The sequence below is a fragment of the Gasterosteus aculeatus genome, chromosome 4 (assembly GCF_964276395.1).
Source record: "Gasterosteus aculeatus chromosome 4, fGasAcu3.hap1.1, whole genome shotgun sequence".
Taxonomy (NCBI): Eukaryota; Metazoa; Chordata; class Actinopteri; order Perciformes; family Gasterosteidae; genus Gasterosteus; species Gasterosteus aculeatus.
The window spans coordinates 24084972-24112605 of record NC_135691.1 but is presented as its reverse complement, the minus strand read 5'-3'; the positions used below and the strand labels follow the sequence as shown (position 1 = coordinate 24112605).

Sequence of the window (27634 nt, the reverse complement as noted above, 5' to 3'; positions counted from 1 at the left end):
ATTAGGAGTGATTTGTGGAGTTTTGAAACCAGGAACGCGCTTGTAGAGCGCATAGGAGCCGCTGCAGCGGTGCTGGGGGGGGGGGCTTTAGCGGAGCGTGTGCAGACGCATAACCACGACAGTACGTGCAGGTTATGCTGGAAGTTAAACGAGATGACGATCGGTTGTGGTTGTTTTTTCAAGCTCTCAGTACAATGTCATATATTATATAGTATCATAAAAAAACCACCAAAAACACGAACATATCAGACATATGCACATTATAGTGTGACAAAGGTTTATTGTCCCGTACGACCTTACAGTTGTGAAGCAGAGATTGTGATCTGTCACTGAATTTTAATAAAGTTCTTAAAAGGAAAGACAGTCGAGTAGAAGTTGTGATACTAGTTTGACTTTATCAAACCCCATCACTGTTGGACATGCAATGATCGTGCATGTAAACAGCATAACCTGCACGTACTGTCGGGGTTATGCGTCTGCACACGCTCCGCTAAAGCCGCTGCCCCCCCCACTACGCTGCAGCGGCTCCTATGCGCTCTACAGGCGCGTTCCTGGTTTCAAAACTCCGCCAATCACTCCTAATAGCTCGTCGAAGCATCCCAGCATCAGCAGTCTATTACTGAATCGTACAGACACAAACCACACTGATGGCATGAAGTTAAAGTTAAAACACTCAACGAAGCCCCATTATTAATGGACATGGCTGAAATCCGGTCATCATAGTCGATAAGCCGAAGTTGTATTGGGGCGCACGCTCCCGATCTTGAATCTAGAATCGATTGCTCTTCCTTGGGTTCCCGGATGTTGCGGTTCGAATATTTTTGCATTGAATTTTTGCATTGAATTTTTTGCGGTTGAATTATTTGCGGTTTAATTTTTTGCAGTTGAATATTTTAACTTTGAAAAACATTCAGATACATGATTTCAATGCATAAATATTCAGTGCTAGAAATTCAATCACCTTTTTCTTTCAAAATCCGATGACACAGATTTACTTCCATACTCCTTACGTTCCTCACATCAAAACGAGACAACGTGGTGCTCCTGTGCCATGTTGACCAGCACTTAAATGTTATTGGTGGAGCTTGATGGTGTAAGAAGGAAGAGACATATAAGAGAACATAGCTATACCTGTGGAAAAGGACAGATTTAACCAGTGTAACCACGTCTCGACTGGCGTTGTAACCTGCACATACGATGGCCACATGGATGGTCTGTGGAGATCATGAGAAGATTAAAAGGCAGTTAGAAAGAAGAGGATTTCATTAAACTTGTTGCATTGAAGAAAATACATTTGCAGATTTCAATTAGCGCAGTAGAAAAATATATAAAACAGATCGCATGTAAAGCATAAAGTAATGACATACTGTGAAAATATGAATTGTTGTATGTAAGAGGGGAGAGTGGGGGAGTGGTTCAGGGAACGGTGCCGGAACAACCTGCTCACTGCAAAATAAAGTATCGTAAAGTAGACCCGCGTGTCCGTGCGTCCTTCAGCGAACCCGACGGTAGTAGCTCCAGCCCGGCTACAGTGGCACCTGACCAAGGATGGACCTAAACATTACATTACATTACATTACAGGTCATTTAGCAGACGCTTTTATCCAAAGCGACTTACATTACACTTTTAAACCCATGGCTTTTTCACATTTTTGCCCGGGGAGCAATTAGGGGTTAGGTGTCTTGCTCAGGGACACTTCGACGTGGAACATGGGGCAGCCTGGAATCGAACCAACAACCTTGTGCTTCCCAGCACACCTTCTCTAACCCCTGCGCCACGACGACCCCGAACGAACACGGAGAGGGAATGACGCAGCCGGCTGTCACGCTCGGACTAATGCTGGGGAGATCGCGGCAATGCAGCGCGATCAAGCAGTTCAATGCAAGAGTCCAAGCGGCACTTCCTGGTGGCACTGCAGGTTCAGGCGGATCGATAGTCCCAGGTGTTGGAGATGTTGGCGGCCCGGTCAATTGATTCTCCGCCAGCCGAGTTACCCGGCTTACACGGGTGTGGTGATGCTGGCGGTTCATCCTGGCAGGCAGGGAGAGGGCGGTCGACCGACCGCGTCAGCACAGCCAGTCCCTACACCACGAAGGAGGTCCCAGCAGCCGGTCATGGCTCAGGCCCTGCCGACACCACAATCACTAGCCCGTCCACGGGTTACCGACCCCTCAGGCCTAACCAGCACTCTCCCCGTCTTAGAGAGGGCTCCTCAACCGTCAGAGCAGGAGTGTTGGAGGTGCGGGCAACCCGGACACTCCCGGCGGGAGTGCCCGCTGATGGAGGTGGGCCAGACGTTGCGGGTTGCCAGGCCTCCAACACCCTCCCCCGGTCCAGGAGCGACGTACTGCGTTCCGGTAAGGATCCAGGGGGGTACACATCAGGCGATGGTGGATACGGGCACTCTATGATTCACCAGAGGCTGGTTCGACCCGGGGCATTGGTGGAGGCATCACGGATGAGTATAAGGTGTGTGCATGGGGATATTCACGACTACCCAGTGGTGCAAATAGAGATTAGATTTGGAGGTAAAATGCATAAAGTGAAGGTCACGGTTAGCTCCCGCCTTACGCACCCCCTAATCTTGGGGAGATTAGTCAGGGTTTAATAAATTAGCGGGGCAGTGCACGGGTGTGCGTTCACGACCGACAGGGACATTCGGGATGTGTGCGGTGCTCAGTGCTGACGCAAGGTTGTCCGACACTGCAGACAGGAAGGGGGAACCGGCGGGGCCCCCTATGGAGACTCTGCGGGTTCCCGAATTACGCTCCATGGAGGAGCTCTCGTGATGATACTCTACGCTTTGCCTTCGACTAAGTGATACGAATTGATGATCAAATGGTGCGCCCTGACAGAGCATTATCATAACCGCACTTTTCATTCATTAGGGACAGGCTATACAGAGTGAATCGTGACACTCAAACAGGTCAAGAAAATGCCCAATTGTTGGTATCGAAAAGCTGTCGGGAAATAATTTTCCAGGCGGCTCACTATAACCTGATGGCTGGCCACAGGGGTAGTAATAAAACTATGGACCGGATTTGACCCGATTTTACTGGCCAGGCATCTGGGCGGATGTGCGCTGATGGTGTGCGTCCTGCCCGCAGTGTCATCACATTAAGATGTCCCCGGGCGTGACGGTGCGGTCGCGGCCCTACAGATTACCTGAACACAAGAGGAAAATTGTTCATGAGAGAATTGGCTGCTATGCTGGAGGTTGGGGTAATAGAGGAGTCCAACAGTGCCTGGTGCAGCCCCATCGTTCTGGTCGGCAAGAAGGATGGCTGACTGATTGTCTCCTTGATATAAACAGTGAGCAGGACTTTGAGCGAGAGACTGGAGCAGACGCTCAGGGGCAAGGCCGAGCAACGGAGCAACGAAGCCACAAACCTGCTCACTGCAAAATAAAATAATAAAGTATAGTAAGTAAAGTATTGTAAAGTAGACCCGTGTGTCCGTGCGTCCTTCAGCGAACCCGACGGTAGTAGCTCCAGCCTGGCTACACTTCCGTTTGCTGGTTGTTACATATTTTTAGTACATGTTGAAGAACTAGAAAACGCATTTCCAAACGCAAACGCAAAATGCGTTGGAATGCTAAAAACTAAAATGAATTTCAAAGAATTGCTGAAAATACAAATTAAAAAAGCTGAAATCCATTTTAAGAAATTGCATATATGACAAAAGTTTGAATTAATTTTCGAAAATTGTTGAAAAGAGAAATAAGAAATGCTGAAATTAAGTTTTTTTTAAATGCTGAAAATACTGACATATAGTACTAGGAGTAATTTTAGTATTCATTGCTAGTAGTGTTAGTAGTAGTAATATTATAATATTAATGCAGTAGAAATACTAGTAGTCAATTTAGTAGTAATGTCAGTTGTGGTATTACTACTACTAAAAGTGATGGTAGTATTAATAGTATTACAAGAAGTAGTTGTCACAGTGTGGGTTCAGTTCCTGTTTTATTTTATAGTTTCCCTCTCGTGTCCCTACTTCACTTCCCGCCCTGGTGCATTTGTAAGTTTTGCGTTTCTGAATCAGAAAAACATGGAGGATACAATAATAGTAACACAAGCTGTTTTCTGTAAGAGCATCTCACTAGTGTGCGTAAGAGCATCTCACTAGTGCGCGTAAGTGTGTAAACATGAAATCTCACTAGCATACGGAAGGCATCTCAGTTACACTGGACGGCGGACAGGTTTTGAACAGCGAAAAGTGCCAATCTTACGCCCTTCTTTAATATGCTTTTAAGTCTGAACTTGCTGGTCCTTGTGTAGGTCCAAGTTTATAAATACTACCATATTTAAGTCACGGAATGTAATTTTATGAATTTTTCAGACGAGAAGATGTTTGTTGTTTAAGCAACATTTCTGCGGTCGGTTTGTCAAGATTCAGCCTTCGTAACAATTTGCTCCCTGGATGTCGGAGATTTGAGGTTAACGGCACCGTCTGACCTCTCGCTTAATCCACCCAGTTCAATTGTCGGCTCCACAAGGGTGCAGATCTGGCAAGTGGCCACAAACTTCCCTGTATCCTTTTCCAGTGATGGCCTCCAGAACCGCTGCCTGAGGAAGCTGATGGTCAGTCGTACCCCTGGGTGGCAGCTGAGTCTGGAGGAATGTCCCCACTGCAGGACTGTTGAGCGGAGGTTAGTGGAAACAAAAAGGCAGTCGTTAAGAGGCTGTGCCCCGTTGGTGGCAGGTTTGACCGCTCAATGCCCCAGGTCACTACTCCCACCACGCAGGAAGGAGGAAGAATGTAAGTGCAGTCTTCACGTTCAAACTGGCGGGACAATGCACCCAGTTTCATGTTTCCAAAGAACCGGTTTGCTTTTCCACAGGCTAAAAAGCCAGCGCAGAGCCAAGTCCTACGTCAAAGTTATGTCTCATCTTTCCCAGCAACGTTAGCGCGGCGGCGCCAAACACAAACACATCATCAACAATGGCGGACGTTGCTTTGCTATTGATGTTCATGGCTTTGCGGACCTACATCGACATCCAAACACGGCGGATCAAACATGTTCGCGCGGCTCGCCTTTTTGCCTAGTAGCGTCCATTGTGTTGTTGTTAGCTCAATTAGCTGCTATCGAAAAATGGCACAAAGTTTCTCTCGTCTTGTTGGTCACGGTAACCCCGCCCCCAGCCGCTGACGTAAGCGGTTCTTACGTCTAGACCAGCATATGGTGCTACTTAAGAACCACTTTTACTGGTTCGGAGCTGGTGCTTTGGTGGTGGAAAACCAAAGAACCGATTTGAAACTAGGCTCTGGCTCCGAACTAGCACCAGTTCTGCCTTGGTGGAAAAGGGGTAAAAGTAAAGCAGTTAAATAACAATTCCCACCTGGCCTGTCTGGAATTCAGCCTCTTTGCTGTTCGGATGTGCTTAGCTCAGTTAGAAGTTCTTATGTTCGGTCCATGCTTGAAATTATTTTACATTTGACTCCAACCAGTGTCTCCATTCCTCTAACGCCAGGTTGAGGGCCAACAACTCCCAGTTGCCCACGTCGTAGTTCCTCTCTGCTAGGGACAGCCTCTTGGAGAAGAAAGCACATGGGTGGACCTTGTTATCCTTGGAGGAGCGCTACGAAAGAACGCCTCCTACCCCCACATCGGAGGCGTCGACCTCGCCAATGGACTGGAGTTGGTTGGATCGGGCAAGGTGAGGATGGGGGCAGAGGTAAAGCGCCTCGAGGGCCAGGAATGCCTCCCCCGCTTGAGGGTTCCACAGGAACTTGGTGCCCGAGCAGGTTAGGGCATGGAGAGGGGCGGCCACAGTACTGCTGTTTCTAAAAAAAAATTCTGTAAAAGTTTTCAAAACCCATAAATCTCTGCTATTGCTTTCGGTTAGGGCGACCAGTCAGCCTTGGCGCCATCCATCTGGATCTTCCCAGGTGACACGATGAAGCCCGGGAAGGAAACGGAGCTTTGGTGGAACTCATATTTTTCAGCCTTGACAAACAGCTGATTCTCCAGCAGCTGCTCCAGGGCCCTCTGGACATGCTGCTCATGGTCCTTCTCACTCTTTGAAGGGTAGGGAGGGGACATTCCGGCTAGGAGTTTGATGGCACAGTTTTAGGGACGGTGAGGGGGTAGGGAGGTGGCCCGGGTCTTATCGAAAAGGAGAAGACATGATGGGTGACACTTTGTACACCAGCCCACAATGGACCCCGTCAGCCATTTCATATTCTGGTTGTGTTTCTGTAGCAAAGGATAGCCAAGAACAATGGGTGACTGAGGGATCATATGGAAGTGTTCAAAGTGGTTACCTGACATGAGAAGGCCTAGTGGTGGGGTCCATCTAAGGCATTGGCATGTAAAAGGGCCTCAACTCAAGGTGCTCTAACAATAGCTGGAGTTGCTCTGCCAACCCCCAATCAATGATGCTTCCGTCTGCTTCGGAGTAATACATACTGCAAGTTCCAGAGAAGTAGCGGGGGAAGATAGGAGGGCATGTGTCAGGGGCCTGTAGGGAAGTGTGCGAGAAAGGGTTCGATTTACTAGTAATCCTCCTCTTACTGGCGAGTAGGGCTGCAACTAACGATTTCTTTTCGTAATCTATCATTTTTTCAATTAGTCGACTAATCTAACGATTATTTACGACAAGACAAGTTCTCCTTTTGGCTACAACGTGTGGTTGTTCATTTCCATCCATTAACTTTGTTTGAACTGAAATGTACTTAAGTAACAAGTTAATACAATGTAATCATCCATAGATACAATAAATAGTAATACAAAATAAGCGCAAATATGCATTTAAAATGAAAGATAAAGTGCTCTTTGAAGAACAAACTCACACGCGGCTTTGCTTAGGACTAAAAGAGAAAGAGAAAAACAAAGCTTTAATTATCACGTTGTAGGTTTTTGTATCATAGTCTGTATTATACTCGAGTAATTACATTACATGTCATTTAGCGGACGCTTTTATCCAAAGCGACTTATAATAAGTGCATTAAACCATAGGGGTACAAAACAAGAAAGTGCAAATTCCTCAAATAAGCCAATTTACAATTTGCGATAGATGAGTGACGTTACAAGTAAGATTTAAGTGCTACAATTTGTTAGTCTTTAGTCGAGGTAGAGTCTCAAGAGGTGTGTCTTTAGTTTGCGGCGGAAGATGTGAAGGCTCTCTGCGGTCCTGGTGTCATCAGAGACTTCCTTCCACCATTTCGGAGCAAGGACAGCAAAGAGTCGTGATCTAGTAGAGTGTTTTGCTCTCGGTGAGGGAGGGACGAGCAGTTGTGTTGATATGAAAACGTTTACTACATTGCATTTAACATAACTGAAACAGAGTTGGCAAGCACCCTCTACGAGATGTTCTGTTCTCCAACATGTAAGAGCGAACCTTGCGATAAGTTAATGCGGCTTGAGTTACGTTAGTTACTTACGAGACGTGGGGTCTCCAGCATGCTCGCGTTTTAAATGTTCCTGCGTTGCTGTGGTGCTGGTGTGGTTTGGCTCTTCCATGTTCAACTTCTTCTTTTCCTTGCTGCATTCAGACAGTAGAAGCGATACCGCCCCCAGCACTTTCTGTAGAGTACTGCAATGCCGAATGAAAAAGGCCGGTATCCCTCAATCTTTTAATAATTTACAACGAGTTTTTATAATCAACGTTGTTGATTACGTTGACGAATCGATGTTGCTCTACTGGCAACCCCAGTCTAAACGGGGATCTAGCCAGCCAGTGTTCCACCTGCCTGCAGTACATGCACCTCTCCTCCTTCAGTCGACTGTGGCGGAGCTCAGGTGAGAGTCCTCTTTCACACCAGTCCGGCGTAGTGGTTCGACACAGGGTTAGGGTGTATGTCTGGCCGACGTGATGGAGACGGGGGCCCCTGGGAATCAGGAGGTCTCCTCTTGGCCTGGTTTCTCTCCAGCTCTCTTGCATAAAGCCGGTTATCAATCTTGACTACCAGAGCCACTAAGGCCTCAAGGTCTGTGGGTACGTCAAGAGGTGCTAATTGATCCTTAATCCCTCCTCCGAGAGTCCAAACTAGAAGGCGTCTGCCAGGGCTGCTGGCTGTCTGTTGCTAGGGGTGCGGAAGCAAATGGCCATCCGGCTGCTCCCCTGTCAGAGAGAAAAAAGTCCTTGAGCCGACTCTATACCGGGGAACCGGTGGTTGAGCACTCTTCTTAGGGCCCCGGCAAACTCCACAACAGAGCAGCAAATGGCAGTTTGCTGCTGTGCTCTCACTGAGAACTTAGTAATGATAAATGCCACCCTGGACTGTTCGGTGGGGTAGGACAAGGGCTGGAGGTCGAAGGTAACTGAACACAGTGACACAAAAGAGCGAAACGTTTCAGCGGTGCCGTCGTACCTCTCAGAGAGGTACGACTGGGTTCGTGCTGCGAACAGGGGGGAGCGAATGGAGCCACTGGACTTGTCGGTGCTTTTTCTGCCGACGGCTGAGAATTGAGGCTGGCGACCACACGCTGCATCTGCCGACTGGGAACCTGCAGTTGGTCCGTCATGGCGGTTTAAAATGTGTCCTGCCGAGCGTGAAGCGCCTGACGTCCAACCCAGAGTGCAGCTGATCCATAGGCCCGAATAGTTCTAGTTTTGTCTCATCGCTCCACAGAACAGAATTCCAAAACTTCGGTGGCTTATTTATATGGTTTTCAGCATATTGGAGCCGACTTTTCTTGTGCTTTTGGGTCAGTAGTGCTGTGCGTCTTGGAGTCCGGGCATGGAACCCTTCAGTGTTTAGTATGCGCCTTACTGTGCAAACTGAAACCTCAGTGCCTGTTGCCACCAAGTCTTGCTGCAGGTGTCACTCGAGGGTTTTTGACCACTTGCCTCCTCAGGAATCTGGTGGCAGCCGCTGATAGCTTCCTCTTTCTGCCACATCCAGGTAGTGTAGCCACTGTTCCTTCAACTTTGAACTTGTGAACTATGCTTCCAACTGTATTTCTAGGGACATTCAGTGCTTTTGCTATCTTTTTCCTTGTTTGTGCAAGGCAATGATCTCTTCTCTGAACTTTTTGGACAATTCTTTTGACTCACGGCATATTTCTAACATGCAATCAAACGTCACTCTGAACAAACCCCTAGCCAGACCAGGTATTTATGTGTTCTATCTCAAGCACACCTGAACTAATGAAGCCCTTAATTATTTGCACCAGGTGTGCTTCATACAGGGAGTTGAATCATTTCAAAGGGTGCTCTACTATACTGAAGATGCTTGTCACGAAGGGGTTGAATAATTTTGAGACTGCAGTAAATTCATTAGTCATTAAAAGTAGCATTTTGTGTTGAATTTGGATAAAACCTTTGTAATATTAGTTTCATTAAACTACTTAAACAATTATTGTGTCATTTGTTTATTGCAAACAGCTGAGAAATTGTATATTTTGCCAATAAACCTAATGTGCAATGGGGGGTTGAATAATTTTGATTGCAACTGTATTATACCATGTGTTATATCATATGCCAGTGTGTCATGTCCTTTCGCCTTGCACACCCGCCTCATGAAAGAATTAAGCCCAGGTCCTAGTTTTGTTTATCCCAAGCCACGTTGTGGACTCCTTAGCTCATTCTGCTGGATCTAGATCCTGACGGTAAGCGTGTTGCGTCACTTCCTGTTGCCAGCGTGTTTGATGTCATCGAACTTTTCAGTTGTTGATTGTAGCGTAACATTTTTCATCACAAGCAGCGATTATCACAAGCAGCGATTATCTAAAATTGATAAACGGTGCTAGATTACTAGATGCTAGATTGCTAGCAATTTTTGCGCTCAATGGAATAGTTGCTTAGACGTCGTTCTGCGTCAACGTTACATTAGCTTAGCAGCTAACCTAGTGATGTCTTACCACCCTACGTCTCCTGCTCTTTCTTGCTCGGTGTGTCACATGTTTAGCTATTCCTCTGCCTCCCTTACAGATAATGGTACATGTAAGGAGTGTAGTACATTTGATAAATTGGAAGAGAGGCTTAGTGAGTTAGAAGCACGGCTCCGCACCATGAAAGCTCAGTTGTTAGCCACTGTAGTTAGCAAGCTAGTTAGTTAGTTAGTAGCCGGTGCGGGCCACATAGACGTAGTGTTCGCTCCTGCTAGCCGTCCCCCGGCAACTCCCGAGAAGCTGGCAGGCTGGGTGACTGTCTGGAGTAAGCATAAGTCGAAACACATGGTTAACCACCAACCACTTCACGTTTCAAATCGGTGTGTACACACTGTGGCAACCCACGGGCGCAGCACTCTGGACAGCGCCTCAAGAGAGCAGAACCAAGGGCAGGGGCACCAAAGAGCAAGAGGTCAGGTGACCAAAAGGGGAAACACCCCGCCCCCTCTGGAGACAACCAGCGGCCCAGGTGCAGCTCATAAGGCTGATGAAGGTTGGCCACACCATAAAAGCGTTGTTAAATCCCATTTTTTTGTGCTTCCTGCAGGAAGAAGACCGAAGGCTGAACGGACCCATTGAACCGCACCCTCAAAAGAGGAAGAACCTAATTTTCCCTTTTTCTTTACTTTGTACGTTACAATAAATCGTACCCTTTTCTTGTGCAGCTAGACGTGATTTCACCCACACCCGTTGGTTGCCACAATACGCTAAAACAATGTCAGACACCGAAGTTTTCTCTGGCCCCCTCCCAAACTTGATCAGTGACGACATGCCGCATGTCGTCATTCCGCCGCTGGTTGTCAAGGTGGTGCCTAGTAAATAATGTGGGCTTCGTTGATCACTGGAACACGTTTTGGGGAGAGCCTGGTCTGATTAGGAGTGACCATCAGATAGAACCACCATCCACAGAAGCCTGAGTAGAAAGACTTAAGGAGAGGGTAATGTTGGTTTATGATTACAGTAATATGATTAATATTTATAATAATGATGATGATGGCAGCAGCAGCGGCAGCAGGGCCACGGCAGTTGTCAGGACCAGGGTCCAGAAGGAACTATGATCTACGGAGACCTGCTAGGGGAGAAAACACAAAAAACCTCCCGGAAAGAAGCTGAATTAGTTATGTGCAATAATAAAACAGGAATTATTGTAGAACGAGAGCGTGAGATAGGAGCTCGGTGTGTCCTAAGAAGTCCCCCGGCAGACTAAGCCAATAGCATCTTAACTAAGCTTTACTTTAAAAGAGCTGACCGAATCTGCCCCCCTGGAGCGCAGCTGCCTTGTAGGGCAATACGGTGTTACAAGCTCTTTAAGATACGACGGTGCCTCACCAGCAAGTGCCTTGTAGGTGAGGAGTACCTAAGTACCTTAAAATCTATTCTTGATTTAACAGGGAGCCAGTGCAGAGAAGTTAATACAGGAGTAATATGATCCCTTTTCTTAGTTCTTGTTAATACACGTGCTGCAGCATTCTGAATCAACTGGAGAGGCTTAAGAGATTTACAAGAGCAGCCTGATAACAAAGAATTACAGTAATCCAGTCTGGAAGTGACAAATGCATGAACTATTTTTTCTGCATCACTTTGAGACAGGAAGTTCCTGATGTTTTATATGTTACGTAGATCAGTGGTCCCCAACCTTTTTTACCTCACGGACCGTTTTCATGTCAGACAATATTTCGCGGACCGGTCGACAAGGTCCGACGGGCGACACAGGGTGGGTAGTCGCGCGCTCTGTGTTCGCTGGTCGGCGAAACTGCCGTGCACGGTAAAAGGACAAGAAAAACGCGTGGGGAATATGTCAGAGGGACGAGCGCACATAATTAGAAAATCATTTTTTTTTTCAGAAAAAAAAAATATATAAACTTTCTGTGGTGCGGCCCGGTACCAAACAGCCCACGGACCGGACACACAAGCTCCTCTCTCACGCTCTCATTCTACAATAATTCACGTTTTATTATTGCACATGACTAATTCAGCTTCTTTCCGGGAGGTTTTTTGTGTTTTCTCCCCTAGCAGGTCTCCGTAGATCATAGTTCCTTCTGGACCCTGGTCCTGACAACTGCCGTGGCCCTGCTGCCGCTGCTGCTGCCATCATCATCATTATTATAAATATTAATCATATTACTGTAATCATAAACCAACATTACCCTCTCCTAAAGTCTTTGTGCTTTCCCTCCCCACAGGCTTCTGTGGATGGTGGCTCTATCTGATGGTGGTTGTCCCTGCAGTGAGAGGGGGAGAAAGAAAGGGTAAGGAAGGGAGAGGGGGGAAAGAGAGGAGGAATGGAAATAGAGGAGGAGGAAGGATAGAAAGAGAGGGGGAGGAAGAAAGAGGAGGAGGAAGGGAGAAAGAGGGTGGGAAAGGGTGGAATGGTGAGAAAAAGTGAGGGGGAGGAATGGAAGGAGAGGAGGAGGAAGGAAGAAAGAGAGGAGGGGGAAGAGAGGAGGAGGAAAGGAGAGAGAGGGGGAGAAAGAAAGAGAAAAAGCATAGCTGCGTTCTGTGACTCCACTAATCAACTATTATGGATCAGCTGTGTGAGACAAACTGACAGACTGCAGCGTGTGTGCGACTATCCACGGTAACGCACCTGCTCAAAGGACAGACAGGACAGCGAGTTACACAGAATCCACACCTCAAACAAGTGTCCTCTAGCACAAAACTATAAATCTAAAAACTATCTAAAAAATAAATAGTTTTTGAGAGACTCTACCGAACGCCACCATGTGGTTTTTATGTCTGTCCAGTAATACATACGGCTTGTGTGGCAGTTTACAAAACGTGTACCTTCTGGATTTTTTGAGAAATATGTCGGCAGATTTGTATTGTAGCCTATGGGGCTTTTGGCAGAGGTTGTGTCACTGTTGGTCTCCTGAGGCAAAAACTGTCAGGACAGAAGTTCCATATTTTTTTAACCAGATTCTGACGCTGCCCCGCACTCTAAGATCTCCAGCTCACACTCTAACAAACGCAATACACACTCATGTAAAAAAAAAACGGACCTGAGAACTAGTGAAACATAATCAGTGATTATGAAAAAAGTAGAATAGATATCAACAAGAAGTTTTTTATAAAATAGTTTAGACTCGTGTCAACATTTGAAAGTTTGTGTCTGTAGCTGAAAGATTGGCGAAGCTAGAAAATCTGAAAGTTGAAGAAGTTTAAGAGGATTTGAAAACAAACTCCATTTGAAAACCATGTTAAAATATCAATGATTATTGATTTATATAAATTCAAGCTTAAGAGCTAAAAAGCTGAAAAGTCATAGCTGGAAAGCCAGAAAGAAGCAGAACATTTTAAAATGTGAACGGTTTTAAAAGCTGAAAGTGTGAAAGAGTTGAAAGGTGCAACGGAATAAATAGAAGAAGAAGATGGCGGAACTAGAAAATGCATTTCCTGGTGAAAATGCGTTGGAATGCAAAAAGCTGAAAGCTGAAATGATCTTCAGAAAATTGCTGAAAATACAGAAAGTTGAAGGGAATTTTAATACATTTGCTTAAATTACAGATATTAGAAAAGCTGACTTTTGTGTCAACATTTGAAAGTTAAAATGGTGTCTGTAGCTGACAGATTGGCGAAGAGGAAAAATCAGAAAGTTGAAGAAGTTTAATAGGATTTGAACACGATCTCCATTGGAAAACTATTAGAAGAAATATTCATGATTACTGATTTATAGAAATTCAAGCTTAAGAGGTAGAAAGCTGAAAAGGTAGGCATAGCTGGAAAGCCGGAAAGGAGCTGAATATTTTACTATTTGAACGGTTTTAATAGCTGAAAGTGTGAAGGAGTTGAAAGGTGCAACGGAAGAAATAGAAGAAGAAGAAGAAGGTGGCGGAATAAAGATTCGAAGAACACTACTTGGAATGCTTAATGCATTCAAACAAAGATTCGAAGAACAATACTTTGAATGCTTAATGCATTCCAACAATAAAGATTCAAAGAACAATACTTGGAATGCTTAATGCATTCCAACAATAAGTTGATTCGAAGAACAATTCCAACAATAAAGAATAGAACAACAATACTTTGAATGCTTAATGCATTCCAACAATAAGATGTTGGAAGATTCGAAGAACAATACTTGGAATGCTTAATGCATTCCAACAATAACAATTCAGTTACTTAAGTACAACGGTGTACAACAGTACTTTCGTGAAAAAACAACTAGAACTGTTCCCGAGTTCTAGTTGACAAGGCTACCCTGAGGTTATGTTTAATGTCCAATGTGTTTCTCTGTTTAGTCTTCAGCTGAACCAGAGCAGAGAGGTCACACTCGCAGACATAGCTGCTGCTGAATGGATGACGTTTTTTTTACTGCTCAAGTGATAGAGAAATGGTACTCGCTCATCACGTTGCTGCACCAACACTGAGGTTTTGTTCCGTGAATTGTTTTCACATTCGCGTCCATTCAAAAATTCTTTAAATAAATTGTTTTAGTTTAAGTTCTATGCTGGATTTTATATTCAATAGGCTAAAGACCCCAAATCCTCCCATACCAGGATGGTTTCACCTGACCTGGCCCACCTTTCAAACCCTTTCAAAAAATGTAGCAACTTGTAATTTGAGACTTTTAGTGAATGACTTATTGTTCTCACTCTTCTCAATGAGCGCTGTCGTAAGCCCCCCTTCCTCCTCTCCGCCTCCTCCCTCCAAAAGCATGCATGGGTGCCCCATTCCTCACGCAGTGCAGCTGTCCATCTTAGCTACAGTCAGAGCAGACAAACCCATCCGTCCAGACTGACCTACTTCGGTGCAGGTTCATTTGAGCCAGTTTCTGGAGTTTCCATGTTTCACTCTTTCAAATTGCTGATTTTGACCGTAGTGACCATTGCTCCTTGGGACCAACCAATCTTTAAATCAAAGGGCCACTGGTGGCACTGGTTTGTTTTTGTCACGCAGTTAGTGTTACGCCGCTGGGGCCACAAGGGTTTAGACTCAAAAGCAGACTCAAGGCGTAGTCGTCAGAGGCAAAAAGAGTCTTTATTTCAGGCAGGGGTTCGGTAAACGGGTAGTCAGACAGAGAAGGTGGATCAATCCAAATCGGCAGGCAAAGGTTGACGGAGGGACGGAAAAGGGTCAAAACACGGGAAGGCACACTCAGGAGAATCGCAGGTAAGCTCATTGGGAACAAAGAGACAAACTGGAACAGAACAAGCTGTTGGCACAAAGTAAATACATAGGACAACGAGACACAGGTGGAAACAATAAGGGTGGGGCTTGCAATCACAGAGGACGGTGGCACACAGGGAGGTGTCTGAAACGAGAGGGAAAGGTGAGTGACAGAAACACAACAGAAAACAACATGTGACCTAATGCCCCAGTCTGGGTGTTACAGTACCCCCCCTCCTAAGGCCGACACCTGACGGCCCAGGCTCATCAGGAACCCTGCGTTGGAAGTCCTTGATGAGGTTAGGGGCCAAGATGTTGTGGGCTGGTTCCCACGACCTCTCCTCTGGACCGTATCCCTCCCAATCCACCAGATACTGGAGGCCGCGCCGCTGGACTGCCAGGACCCGCTTGACGGCGTATGTTGGCCCACCATCAATGAGTCGGGGGGTGGTGGGGGTTTGGTGGCAGGGACCAAAGGGCTCTCCTTGGCTGGCTTTAGCCGGGCTACATGGAATGTGGGATGCACTCTCATAGGTCTCAGGAGTTTAAGCCTCATGGCCACAGGATTGACCACCTTAGAGATGGGGAAGGAACCAACGAACCTTGGCGCCAACTTGTGGGACTCCAAACGAAGGGGCGGGTCGCGCGTCGATAACCACACCCTCTGGCCGACCCGATAGTTAGGGGCTGGAGTCAGTTGCCAATCCGCCATCCTCTTCAAACGTGCAGAGTTCTTGAGGAGAGCCTGGCGGGCTCGTTCCCAGGTGCGACAGCAACGACGGACCATGGCCAGCGCAGAGGGCGCTCTGTCTGCCCATAGGATTCAGGGTGATAGCCGGAAGACAGACTGACCGTTGCTCCTAAGACGCTGCAGAACTCCCTCCAAAACTTGGACATGAACTGGGGGCCCCGATCGGACACCACATCTGCGGGGAAACCATGGAGACGGAAAACATGATAAAGCACCGCCTCTGCCGTTCCCTTGGCGGAGGGCAGCATAGGCAGGGGAATGAAGTGGACCATCTTTGAGAACCGGTCCACCACCGTGAGGACGGTGGTGTTTCCCTCTGACCGGGGAAGCCCTGTTAAGTCCAGCGAGATGTTGGACCATGGGCAGTGTGTGTCCCAGGTGACGGCGAATGTGAGAGGGGGGGCCGGGCGGGGAAACAGGGTCAAACAGCCGGGAAAGAGTGTGGCTTCACATTCTTAAAGCCTGGGCGATAAGACAGGGAAAAGTTATATCTATTAAAAAAGAGGGCCCACCTGGCTTGACGAGGGTTTAGTCTCTTAGCGGTCTTCAGATACTCCAGGTGTCCCTAATTCTGACCAGATGATAGGCATTTCTTAAGTTGAGCTTAGTAAAGACCTTAGCACCTTGTAGCAGATCAAATGCTGATGAAATAAGGGGAAGGGGGTACCTGTTCTTGACTGTGATGTTGTTCAATCCCCCGTAATCAATACAGGGGCGAAGAGTCTTGTCCTTCTTGCTGACAAAAAAAAAACCCTGCACCCGCTGGGGAGGATGAAGGTCTTATCAGGCCTGCCGCCAACGAGGAGGTTACGTAATCCTTCATAGCCTGTGTCTCAGGTGCAGACAGGGAATAGATTCTCCCTCTAGGAGGAGAAGATCCAGGGAGAAGATCAATGGCGCAATCATACTCCCGATGTGGAGGCAGAGAGGTGGCTCGGGCCTTATTAAATACCTCCATAAGATCGTGGTAACATGCCGGTACGCTGGAAAGGTCCGGGTAGTCTGAATCCAATGGCGATGGGGGCTGAGGCGCAGGTGGTGGATCGGTTTGAGATGGCCTTGTGGAAAAGCATCTCGCTGAACACTCCCTCCTCCACGCAATCACTCTCCCCGAAGTCCATGTGGGGGTCGTGTTAAGACAGCCAGGGAAAGCCCAAAATGAGGGGGTGTTGAGAGGACTGGAACAGGGGGAAGCATATAGTCTCCGTGTGGTCGTCCGGGAAGGTTAACTGCACAGGAGACGTGTGGTGAGTGACCCGGCAGAGTAAGCGCCCATCGAGAGCGCTAGCTTCCAGAGGTTACAGGAGGGGATGCCTCTCTAATCCCAGTCTACGAGCCAATCCACTGTCCATCAGGTTGGCGTCCACCGGAATCCACCAACACGCTCTAGCTGAGAGAGGTGGTTAGAGAGGAGATGGAAACTCTGGGAAGGGCCCGAGGGGGGCCTACGAACAGTGTGGTACGGCTCACCAGTGACTTTGAGAAGGCGTATGACGGGGTCCCCCGAGAGAAACTGTGGGAGGTGCTGCAGGAGTACGGGGTGAGGGGGTCCTTGCTTGGGGACATCCAATCCTTGTACGCCCAAAGCGAGAGCGGTGTTCGGGTGCTCGGCAGTAAGTCGAAGGCGTTTCCAGTGGGGATTGGCCAGCTTGTTTGTGGTTTTCATGGACAGGATATCGAGGCGTAGTCGGGGGGAGGAAGGTCTACAGTTCGGGGGGCTGCGGATCTCATCGCTGCTTTTTGCAAATGATGTGGTCCTGGTGGCATCTTCTGTCTGTGACCTCCAACTCTCACTGGAGCGTTTCGCAGTCGAGAAGCGGTCGGGATGAGGATTAGCACCTATAAATCGGAGGCCATGGTTCTCAGCAGGAAACCGATGGATTGCCTACTCCAGGTAGGGAATGGGTCCTTACCCCAAGTGAAGGAGTTCAAGTACCTCGGGGTCTTGTTCACGAGTGAGGGGAAGATGGAGTGTGAGTTTGGCCGGAGAATCGGAGCAGCGGGGGCGGAATTGCACTCGCTTTACCGCACCATTGTGATGAAAAGAGAGCTGAGCCGGAAGGCAAAGCTCTCGATCTACCGGTCAATCTTCGTTCCTACCCTCACCTATGGTCATGAAGGATGAGTCATGACCGAAAGAATTAGGTCACGGGTACAAGCGGCGGAAATGGGTTTCCTCAGGAGAGTGGCTGCCGTCTCCCTTAGAGATAGGGTGAGAAGCTCAGCCATTCGTGAGGAGCTCGGAGTAGAGCCGCTGCTCCTTTGCATCGCAAGGAGCCGGTTGAGGTGGTTTGGGCATCCGGTGAGGATGCCCCCTGGGCGCCTCCCTAGGGAGGTGTTCCAAGAACGGCCAGCTGGGAAGAGGCCCCGGGGAAGACCCAGGACTAGGTGGGGAGATTATATCTCTGCACTGGCCTGGGAACGCCTTGGGATCCCCCAGTCAGAGCTGGTAGATGTGGCCCGGGAAAGGGAAGTTTGGGGTCCCCTGCTGGAGCTGTTGCCCCCGCGACCCGACCCCGGATAAGCGGCTGAAGATGGATGGATGGATGGTCCAATCAACCCAACAATTAACCAAACTAGTTATTTATTCTTAAATATAAATAGTAGCTCCCAGTAATACATACATACTGATCCTCCCATATACAGATTGACATAATAAAACTCCTAGTTATGGTCATCTACTCATACATACATAAGCGGATACAGTACATGTATACTCATAACTATTAATTTGTATCAATTAGATACTCTTTGGGGTTGTTTTTATCTACTTTTGAAACAGTTGATAATTATTTTCTCCAGCAACATCTCATTGGATGATAATGCATTCCATGAAGCCTACTGCCAGCAAGCACATTTAAAGAAATATAATCTGATTCATTAGAGTGAAAAGACAATGAAAACTCACACATTTAACTCTGCGATACTTTGTCGGGCTTGTAGCCCTCGCAGATTTCGCCATTATTTGATTAAATTCATTTTCTATAGCACAAAATCGCAAATTTGCCTCAGAGGGCTTTACAGTCTGTACACATCTATCATCTGTCCCAAAAGCATTTGATAGGGAGAATAAAGGGAAGAAACCTTTAGAGCAGGGGTCTTCCAACGTTTTTCAATCTTGGTTTCGGTGATCGACTCTTCCGCCATCTACCGTAGGATGCGCACGCGCAATTATTGTGATAACTCACATCTGGTTCCAATTAACGAGACGGTTTGAGTGCGGATCCGCCTTTGAGGAACCGAGATAGCCTAACGTCAATCATCTTATTAATTTGAGCTAATGGGACATTTGATCAACTTAGTTGAACCATGTACAAATTCTCTACACACCCATACTGGTGTGTACAGAATATTACAGAATCACAATCTTGTTCAAAAATCACAATCACATAACTTGCCCATATGATTTGTCTGAAGGTAAATTCTGACAAGAACTGTGTCAACCCATGAGCATGTTCCATAGTACTGAGCAGTATGCTGAAAAAGAAAAGACTGAGTGATATATTACTAATGCTATGACACACCGCTTACCTCACACTTATCCACCATTGGCTGCTGCACACAGTCTGAGCGGTTTCCCACAACTGCAGCAGACTTCTGGCCCTCATTGTCACCAGTGCCTTCCTCTGAATGATTTCGGGTTTGGTTTCCGTGGTGATCACTATTTGGATGGCGTGCAGGCGAACTCCTCGGTGTTCGGCTCAAATCCCGGCGCAGCGCGTGGTTCTCCTCCTCGACTGCACGGACCCGCAGCTCTAAGGACTTCTGCTCGCCACGTCGGCCCACTGCCATTGATGATTGGGCTTCCAATGGAGACAAGGGGAGAGGCTTCACTGTGGGTCACAGACAGGGAAGAACGGATTAAACACAAGGGACTTTAACAATGTTATCTTACCTACCAACGATTTATTTTTCATATATATATATATATATATATATCATATATATTAAAATTATTTGATATTATATGATGGGCGGCACGGTGGTGTGGTGGTTAGCACTGTCGCCTCACAGCAAGAAGGTCCTGGGATTGACTCCGCTGTGTGGAGTCTTCGATTGGCTGGCGACCAATCCAGGGTGTACCCTGTCTATAGCTCGAAGTTGGCTGGGATAGACTCCAGCCCATCCGCGACCCTGTGTGCAGGATAAGCGGTTTGCAGATGGATAATATTATATGATAAATGAATATTATGCATCATGCACCAATACTACACTGCTCAAAAAATTAAAGGAATGATCATTTATCAGGCATGATCTAAGTTACACTTCTGACAATGATCAGGCCCCGTTCCTCATCCGCGGTTCAACAAAGTCCATCTAATATCCTATTAGACGGTTTAGATTAATCCGATGATTGATCAGGCCATCTTGGTTTCTCAAAGGCTGATGCACGCTCAAAAAATCTTGTTAAATCGAACCAGACTTGAGTAATCAGGATAATTGTGCTTGCCTGTCCTACTTCAAAAGGGGGGGGGTGTTGATCATTACAATGACAGTACAATGGCAAAAAAACTCAGCCTCTTTTATTTCAGCTGACTTCCGCTGACTAGCAGCAGATGATCATGAGGAATTCAAAACCATAATCATGGCAAAATCGAACACTGATCATCCAATCAATCATTTGCAGTAGTGAAAAGGAATTGTGCGTTTTCTGCTGAGGAGTCCACCTTAATCTTTTTTGGTCGGGCCAGCCAATCAGTTTCAGCAAACATCCCAGTATGATTCAATAAAAAAGAAAAAGGTATCAAACATGCATTATTACTTTGCAGTTAAATATTTAACATTTATTCCAACAGTTTAATATTATAACGAAATCTTATTCAGACAATTTAGTAGGTTAATAAATATATATATTTATTTATTTTGTCACACATTCATACAGGTGAAGCGAGTAGATGGTTGGTTCCCAGGTGAGTGTGTATCTGTGACGTGGCAGGGGTGTGTGTAGTGCATTAACTTAATCACCTTCTTTGGTAGAGATAGCAGATCGCTATAACGGCACATGACCACTTTGAGACTTTAGACACTCAAACTTACAAGAGTAGAAAACCTCTAGAGAGTGAATCAAATAACAAGGACCACAAATAAATGATAGTTTCTAAAAAATAAACTAAAATAATGGATATTTTCTAAAAAAACACTTAAAGCGAGAATCACTCAACAACAACACAAAACAGATCTCTCTGAACATCACTAAAGAGTGAATCACTAAATAAAACACAAAATAATTAATATGCAAACTTTGTTTCTCCAACTGTGGCACATAGCCCACCAGTGGATTGCAGTGCAATTACAGGTTGGGGAAATTCAGAATGAAGTTATTCAGAACTTCCCATCTTACAAAAGTACAAAGTAGACATAGTAGTGCTGTGGGCTCTCTCACAAAATACAGATCCCAGCTCAACATTGAGAATGATATAGTTTTAGGGCCGCCGTATCAAGTCTGCAACTATGGTGGCAAATCACTGTCAAAATTCGAGAGCGCAAATGAGGTTGATGCGCGCGCGTAAATCAAACATCCGCGAGCAAAAATTAGTCTCGCGCGAGCAAATGTCCGTCTCGCTTGCAGAACGTGAACTTCTTCGCTCGCTCGGCTAATCTCTGCTCACGCTCGAAGGTGTTTTCTGCGCGCTCGCTGTTCTTTTTGACAGTAAGGGGGCAGAGCCAGTAATCATGGTATTTCTACATCTAATTGGTTACAAACCCCTTCTTTGGATTGGCTGGAGATATGCATTCACAGAACTATAGAAGATTTCCGCACTAAAGAAAGGGGATAGAAAGCCGAATGAGATAAAACGTTGTCAAAACACAAACGATAATCGTAGTGGACCGTAGATGACAACCAGCTACAACCCTAATTTATCATCATTACCGGCACTCCTCCGGCCGCACATTAAGACCAATGCGTCCAGCTCGCATACCGGTCGGTATTGGTAAAATGAAGTCTGAATCTGTGAATATCTTTAGATCTCATAATTTTGATTTTCCAAAAATCAATCCAAATTGAAAGTTGGCAAGGTATTCACAGATTCAGACTTCATTTTACCAATACGGACTGGTTGGGGAGCTGGACGGGAGGGGGGTGTGGGGGAGTTGGCTCATTAGCATTTAAAGGAACAGGCAGTCAAAACAGCTGTTTTAGACAGGGTAAAAGGGTGCTGTTTTAAATGATCCTTGTGGTATTTTGACCAAAGTATGTTACAGATATTTCATTAAGACCCCAAGGAACCATATCAACTTGTGGTGAAATTGGCATAAAATAGGTCATTTAAGTGACTAAACCTGGAGGTTATTGGGGAGTGGAAGGAACACTCCTGAATCTAACTACTATGCCCTCCGTGGTAGATGCGGAGGTGGAGGCTGAAGAGTCATTGTTGATTTGCCTGGTAGAAGTCACTGAGGCAGTCAAACAACGCTGCAGTATCCAAGGCCTAGGGATTGATGACGTCAACCTGGAAATGCTGAAGGAAATTGGTGTTAGGGGGCTGTCTAGTATGTAGTACACCTCTTCATTGTATGGATGTCTGGAACAATGCCTAAGGAGTGGCAGATCGGGGTGGTGGTTTCTCTCTTCAAAAAGGAGCCAATTATAGGTGTATCACACTACATAGCCTCCCTGGTAAGATCTTCAAGGTGCTGGAAAAATATTTTATCATGGTTGTGGAATAACGGACCAGCTCTTTACTGTTGCAATGATCCTGGAGGTGGCCTGGGAGTACGCTCATCCGGTCGACATGTGTTTTCAGGCATGTGCACAGATAGACCCCTAGTGGTACTCAAACAGCTGCACCATCGGACAAACAGATGATGACTGGTTTGTGCAAACCCCCAACGTTGTTTAGGGATAAATGAACCACTTAGCGCCGCTGAAAATCTGTCATCAAAGCCTTATCCAGCTGTTTACTGACATTTGTCATGTTTAATGAAGAGACAGACAGAGAATTTAAAGGCAGTTTTACTGCTCTACAAATTAGACAAGTTCACTAGTTTTGTTTAATTTAATTGAATTATTGAAATGAAAGGTAGGTCTTAAGTTGAGCTACATGACAGACTAGTGAGGTATATTGTGGAATATTATTAGCGCAATGCTGCTTATGCTTCAACTCTGTCGGAAAACCGTAAAAAAAAATGTGTGTGTGTTGTCGGCTTTATAGAGATTATGTAAGTCACTCTTAATTATTATGCACAACATTGTTTATCTCATTTACAAAATTTGCAGCATAATGCCAAGAAAATAGACTCAAAAAGCAGAAGGACAGGGAAAATATCCTACTGTGTTTATTTATTTTATTATTATTATTTTTAATTTCCTGAATAATTTAGCCATCCAAGGACCCAGTATAAGCAATTGAAGATGAAAGAATAATCCTTGTGGTAAGCAAAAATAAATACCACTAGGTATTGGTATCCACTAGGAGGATTGTTAGTTTCAAATGCACCATATAATTAATACTCATTCCTTCACAAACTGACTTGGTTACTTTGCTTTTACATAGCGTCCAAACTTGTTCAAGCACTTTCTGATAGACACAGAAATACATAGAAACATCCAGACTGGCATGTATCCTCGACATGCGTGTAACTAGAGACCGAAATGCTGCTTACAGCTTAATTCATAAATGCAGTTAACACAATAACAACATGATAACTTTCCCCATCCCTACTTAAAACAAAGCAAACAAGGTTACAAACACACACATACTGTAGGATGATTGCAGTGGTCAATGTGTTTTTTTGAGTTTCTCTGTAATTCTATACAGAGCACCATGGGCAGCAGTAATCCCAGTTGACCCGGTGTACCGCACATTCCTTCTTCGTGGTTAGATTAGATTAGATTACATGTACTGAGACAACACAATGCAGTACAAAACGCTGAGCCATGCGTTGTGCACGTGCCGCCATCTTGGTCTTGGTTATATGGCTAGGGTCCTCATCCAATTAAACCTATATTGTTGAGTTTTACCCAAAAGTAACACATAGTTGTTAAGTAAAGTCTTGTTGAAATTTGCTGTGATATCCACCAAAATCAGGCTGCGAGAACAAGTAGGCCCAACTCCATTTGTACCAACCACATGGTGATGGTCCCAACATTAGCAACTACCATTTGTGCTAGCTGTTTTTATCTCAGTTACCAAAGCTACTTCCATTCAAGTCACCTAGCTCCAGAGACGCCAATCACAAAATTCAGTTAAAACTAGCTTTCAGTAGTGTAGTAAATATGCATATTAAATATATATCCATCAACAACACTCGTCAAAAAACTAACCCTAACCCTATTATACTTATGAAAAAGTGTTTTGGGATTTAGTAGTGACCAGTTTAAAAAGAGCATTTTAAAAATGATGAAATTAATTTAAAGGCAAACATTTTGTAAATGCCCACAAACCGTCACCAGTATGTTAAAGATCTTACCCTGAAAGCTCCCGACTGACAGGTAAAGCCAGGTGAGTGCCGGGATGAAGAGCAGTGCGAGAGAGGCCACCAGTAACTTCCTTCGCCCACGCCACATTCCCAGCATCCTCTGTTCGAAGCAAACGGAAAGGGAGGTAAAGTGACCTATGTGGTTGGCATCTGTTGTTCAGGCTTATTCATGGCACTAGAGGGGAGAAAAAGAAAAACTGTTAGAGACAATGTTGTCATTTAATATCCTGTATATACAGCTGAGCACATACCTTCTGCTGTTGTAAAGGTAAAATAAATCTCAACCACCTAAACAATATACTCAAGATCCTGTAGTACCATTAATAATTCAACAAAAGTAAAACCATCAAAATTAGAAGTGGCTATACTGGAGTCCAAGCACTAGCCTGTTCACTGAAAGGGCACTTGCAGGATAGAGGTGTATCAATGTGAAACAGCAAATCATTTGATTATCTAGTATAAGAATTACACACATCTTATCTGTATAGCAGAGAGATAGGGCAAGAGTTCACCGTATTGATATTAAGCCAAACCAGTTTATTGAATGTGACCACAAGGTACATGACTTGACTTAACAGCCCCAATGAACACTCAATTAGAATAAAAGCAGAGGATGAAGCAGCAGCTAATCAGCAGGACAGCAACCACTAAAATGTTCATTTTTTTCCGGAATGTTGTTGTTATTACAATGTTGTTGTTAATAAATGTTTGTTTTTTTTGGGGGGGGGGGCAGCTCCCGCAAACTTGTTGCAAAGTCGCCACATCACCTCAGCTTGCAACAGGAAGTGCCTCAGCAAGCTGTAAAGTAAAAGCAACCGGCTTTCAAATGAGCTGCAACAATTTGGGCTTGCTCCTTGTCTTTTTTCAGCTGCATTATTGTACTCAGAGAAACAGTCAAGACGCTTTTACAAGCCAATCTTGCGCCCTGATTCCAAAGTAACTACCAAGGCCGATTGAAGGGCAAAGATTTTAGCTCAGTGTTCTCAGGGCTGTCAACACCTGCATCAGTGATGCATTTATAAAAATAAATAAAAACGTTTGACTGATTTGAGCACAACAAAGAGCCTGACCGACTTTGTGCGATTTGTTTATGATACAACCGTGGACCTAAATGTTTGTCGCAATTTGGATCGCTTGAAAAAAGTAAAATAACACTATTGTATGCCAGTAGCTAAATCTCGGTAAACAATATATTAACTGGAGTTGGATTATGCTTTATAAATTTATAATTCACCCATTCACAGCCATTCATATAAGGGCATTTATTCCCCTACACCAGAAGGATAACGGGAAAGGATTCCATAATCAATTAAAAAGTAGTGTATTTGCACTTTAATTAAAGCAAACACTGAAGATGCTTTTAAGCAGTATTCCCTTTACACCGTAGCAGTTAAAGTATTTACTGTTAATATCAACTTAAATAAAAAATTGAAATGAATTTCAAATATATAAAAATATAAAACCGAAGCTGTTTGCCACTGCATTAACGTTTTATATTGTTGGTATAGCTAGTTACTCTTCACAATCATAACAAGTTAACATTTATAAATAAATAATAATTTATCAAATCTGAACAGGTAGCAGCATATTCTTTTATCAAACAGCGGCATTAAAGAGTCTTAAAAGAAATCATTACTTAAAAGTTACATTATTGACAGTAATATTATCTAGTTTCACATTGATGCGGTTTTATATAGCTTACTCCTTTTACTCGTTAACGTTACTTTGCGCAGCTGCTGCATTCGGCTCGCTCCAGTGTCGCGTGTAATGGGCCCGCTAGCTTAGAAACAGCAAACCCAACAAACAGGCGGGGACACAAATTAACATATTCACGAAAGACAAAAGGAACATTTTAGCGCAGTCTTTGGAGATTAGAGAGGTTATAATATTAAGTGCAAATCAGACACATTTCGTGCCAACAATATCGCCATAGCAAGCGTTGTCCAGCTGCTAGGGTCTGCTAGTCAGACGTGAATAACTCCAGATTTCACTCACCTGATGCAGAGGCTTTAAACTGCTGCTTTTAGTATGCCTTAATAATTAAATATAGTCCTGGTAATAAAGCATACGGTGCTGCTTCACAGAGAGACGTGCGTTAGTCCTATCCGTTCTCACACAAAATGAGAAGGTCGTCCACCGCTGACTATGTAACAGATAGTTGGAGATGTATCGGAATGGCAGTCTCAGCCGTTAGCCTCGGGTAACAGCAGCAACAGTAGAACCGTTATCTACCGGCTGGATAAATACTTAAACGTGTCAGACAGATTTGTGGTGTCTGGTTTGCCACACCGAAGCTTTGGTCTCGTTGCAATCCCATTAATAGAAGCGGATCTGGATTACCTTCAACCTGCGGCATGCAGCACCATACTGTCGGGGAGGAGAAACGAAACGCGGCGGCACAGAGATCCGTATTCCGCTGAAGTTTCAGTTCGTTCATAGGGCTACTTAATGTCTGTTAAAATAGATATCCCTTCGCAGGAGGTAGAAGTGTTGTCCTGCTTGAGTCTCAGTTGTCGGCCTCAACACTGCAACTCTCTTCCTGACAAGCATCCATCGTCCAATCACAGCGCCGCATTCAGATAGGGGACGGAGAATAACAAGGGCTGGATCATATTGGACTGGAGTCTGGTCTTGATCACAGGACGGCTGGATTGAGACTTAGCTAGGTAAAAAAATGATTATGAGTTGGGTACTTATGAGTTGGGTACAAATCAACCCTTAATGATGATAGGTATTATGTAGGAGCCCCATTCTATTTGCAGTATTATATTTGTTACCATTACAACTTTAATCAGATTTGTGTGTGTCTGTTGCGAGATTGTCTTTTGTCCATGTAAAGCTACCGTAGTGTGGAGTATGCTAACCACGAGTGTAATGGCATCGTGGTTGTTGTTGTTCGAGTCAAACGCATAGCTTAGGTTTGCTCTGGGCTGTGCAAAATAAAACCCTCTTTAATGTGGAATACGACTCGTGTCTTGCCTCATATCATGACATGGTGTCAGAATTAAGGACTTCACGTCAACATTAAGGGCGAGATGGCAAAGTTTGGACCTCCGGAGCCGTTCGACTTCTCGCAGCCGGCGGAGTGGCTTACATGGCGGCAGAGATTCTCCCGTTTCAGAGTCACATCGAAACCGGACAAAGAGAGCGGCGAAGTGCAGGGGGACTCATTCTTGTACTCAATGGGGAGGGATACCGAACCTATTTACGGCTCGTTTGTGTTTCCTGCGGCAACCGAGGCCATGCCGTATTCAGAGTATGAGTTAAATCTAGTGATGCAGAAATTTGACGAACACTTTCCCGAACACTTCCCGAAAAGGAACGTCATCCACGATCGCGCCTGTTTTCACAAGCGGAGCCAAAGGGCCGGTGAGACAGTGGAAGCTTTCGTGCGGAGCCTGTACGAGCTCGCGCAGCACTGCGAGTTCGGTGCGGGGAAGGACGAGCAGATCCGGGACCGGATCGTCATCGGAATAATAGACAAAGAGGTTTCTCAAAAACTACAGCTGGAGGCGGACGT

General features: G+C 45.4%; 1 protein-coding gene across 11 annotated transcripts in view; it reads right to left on the bottom strand.

Annotated features, from left to right (window-relative positions):
* large1 (LARGE xylosyl- and glucuronyltransferase 1) overlaps window positions 1–26762 on the bottom strand; it is a 65537-nt gene extending 38775 nt beyond the window's left edge. For 4 of the 11 annotated variants that reach the window (XR_013467415.1, XM_040173352.2, XM_078101434.1 and 1 more), the window contains exons 1-4: window positions 26455–26762; window positions 24106–24289; window positions 19225–19526; window positions 1132–1214 (exon numbers count right to left, since the gene is read on the bottom strand). Coding sequence is in view for 8 of the 11 variants with exons in the window: in XM_040173352.2 (XP_040029286.1) it covers window positions 1132–1214; window positions 19225–19526; window positions 24106–24211 (491 nt within the window). In the remaining 3 variants the exon portion in view is untranslated. Of the gene's footprint in view, window positions 1–1131; window positions 1215–1447; window positions 1550–19224; window positions 19527–24105; window positions 24290–25816; window positions 25895–26109 lie in introns of those variants that run through there. The other 7 variants (XR_013467416.1, XM_040173354.2, XM_078101436.1 and 4 more) reach the window with 5 other exon arrangements.
* Window positions 26763–27634: the final 872 nt, after the last annotated feature.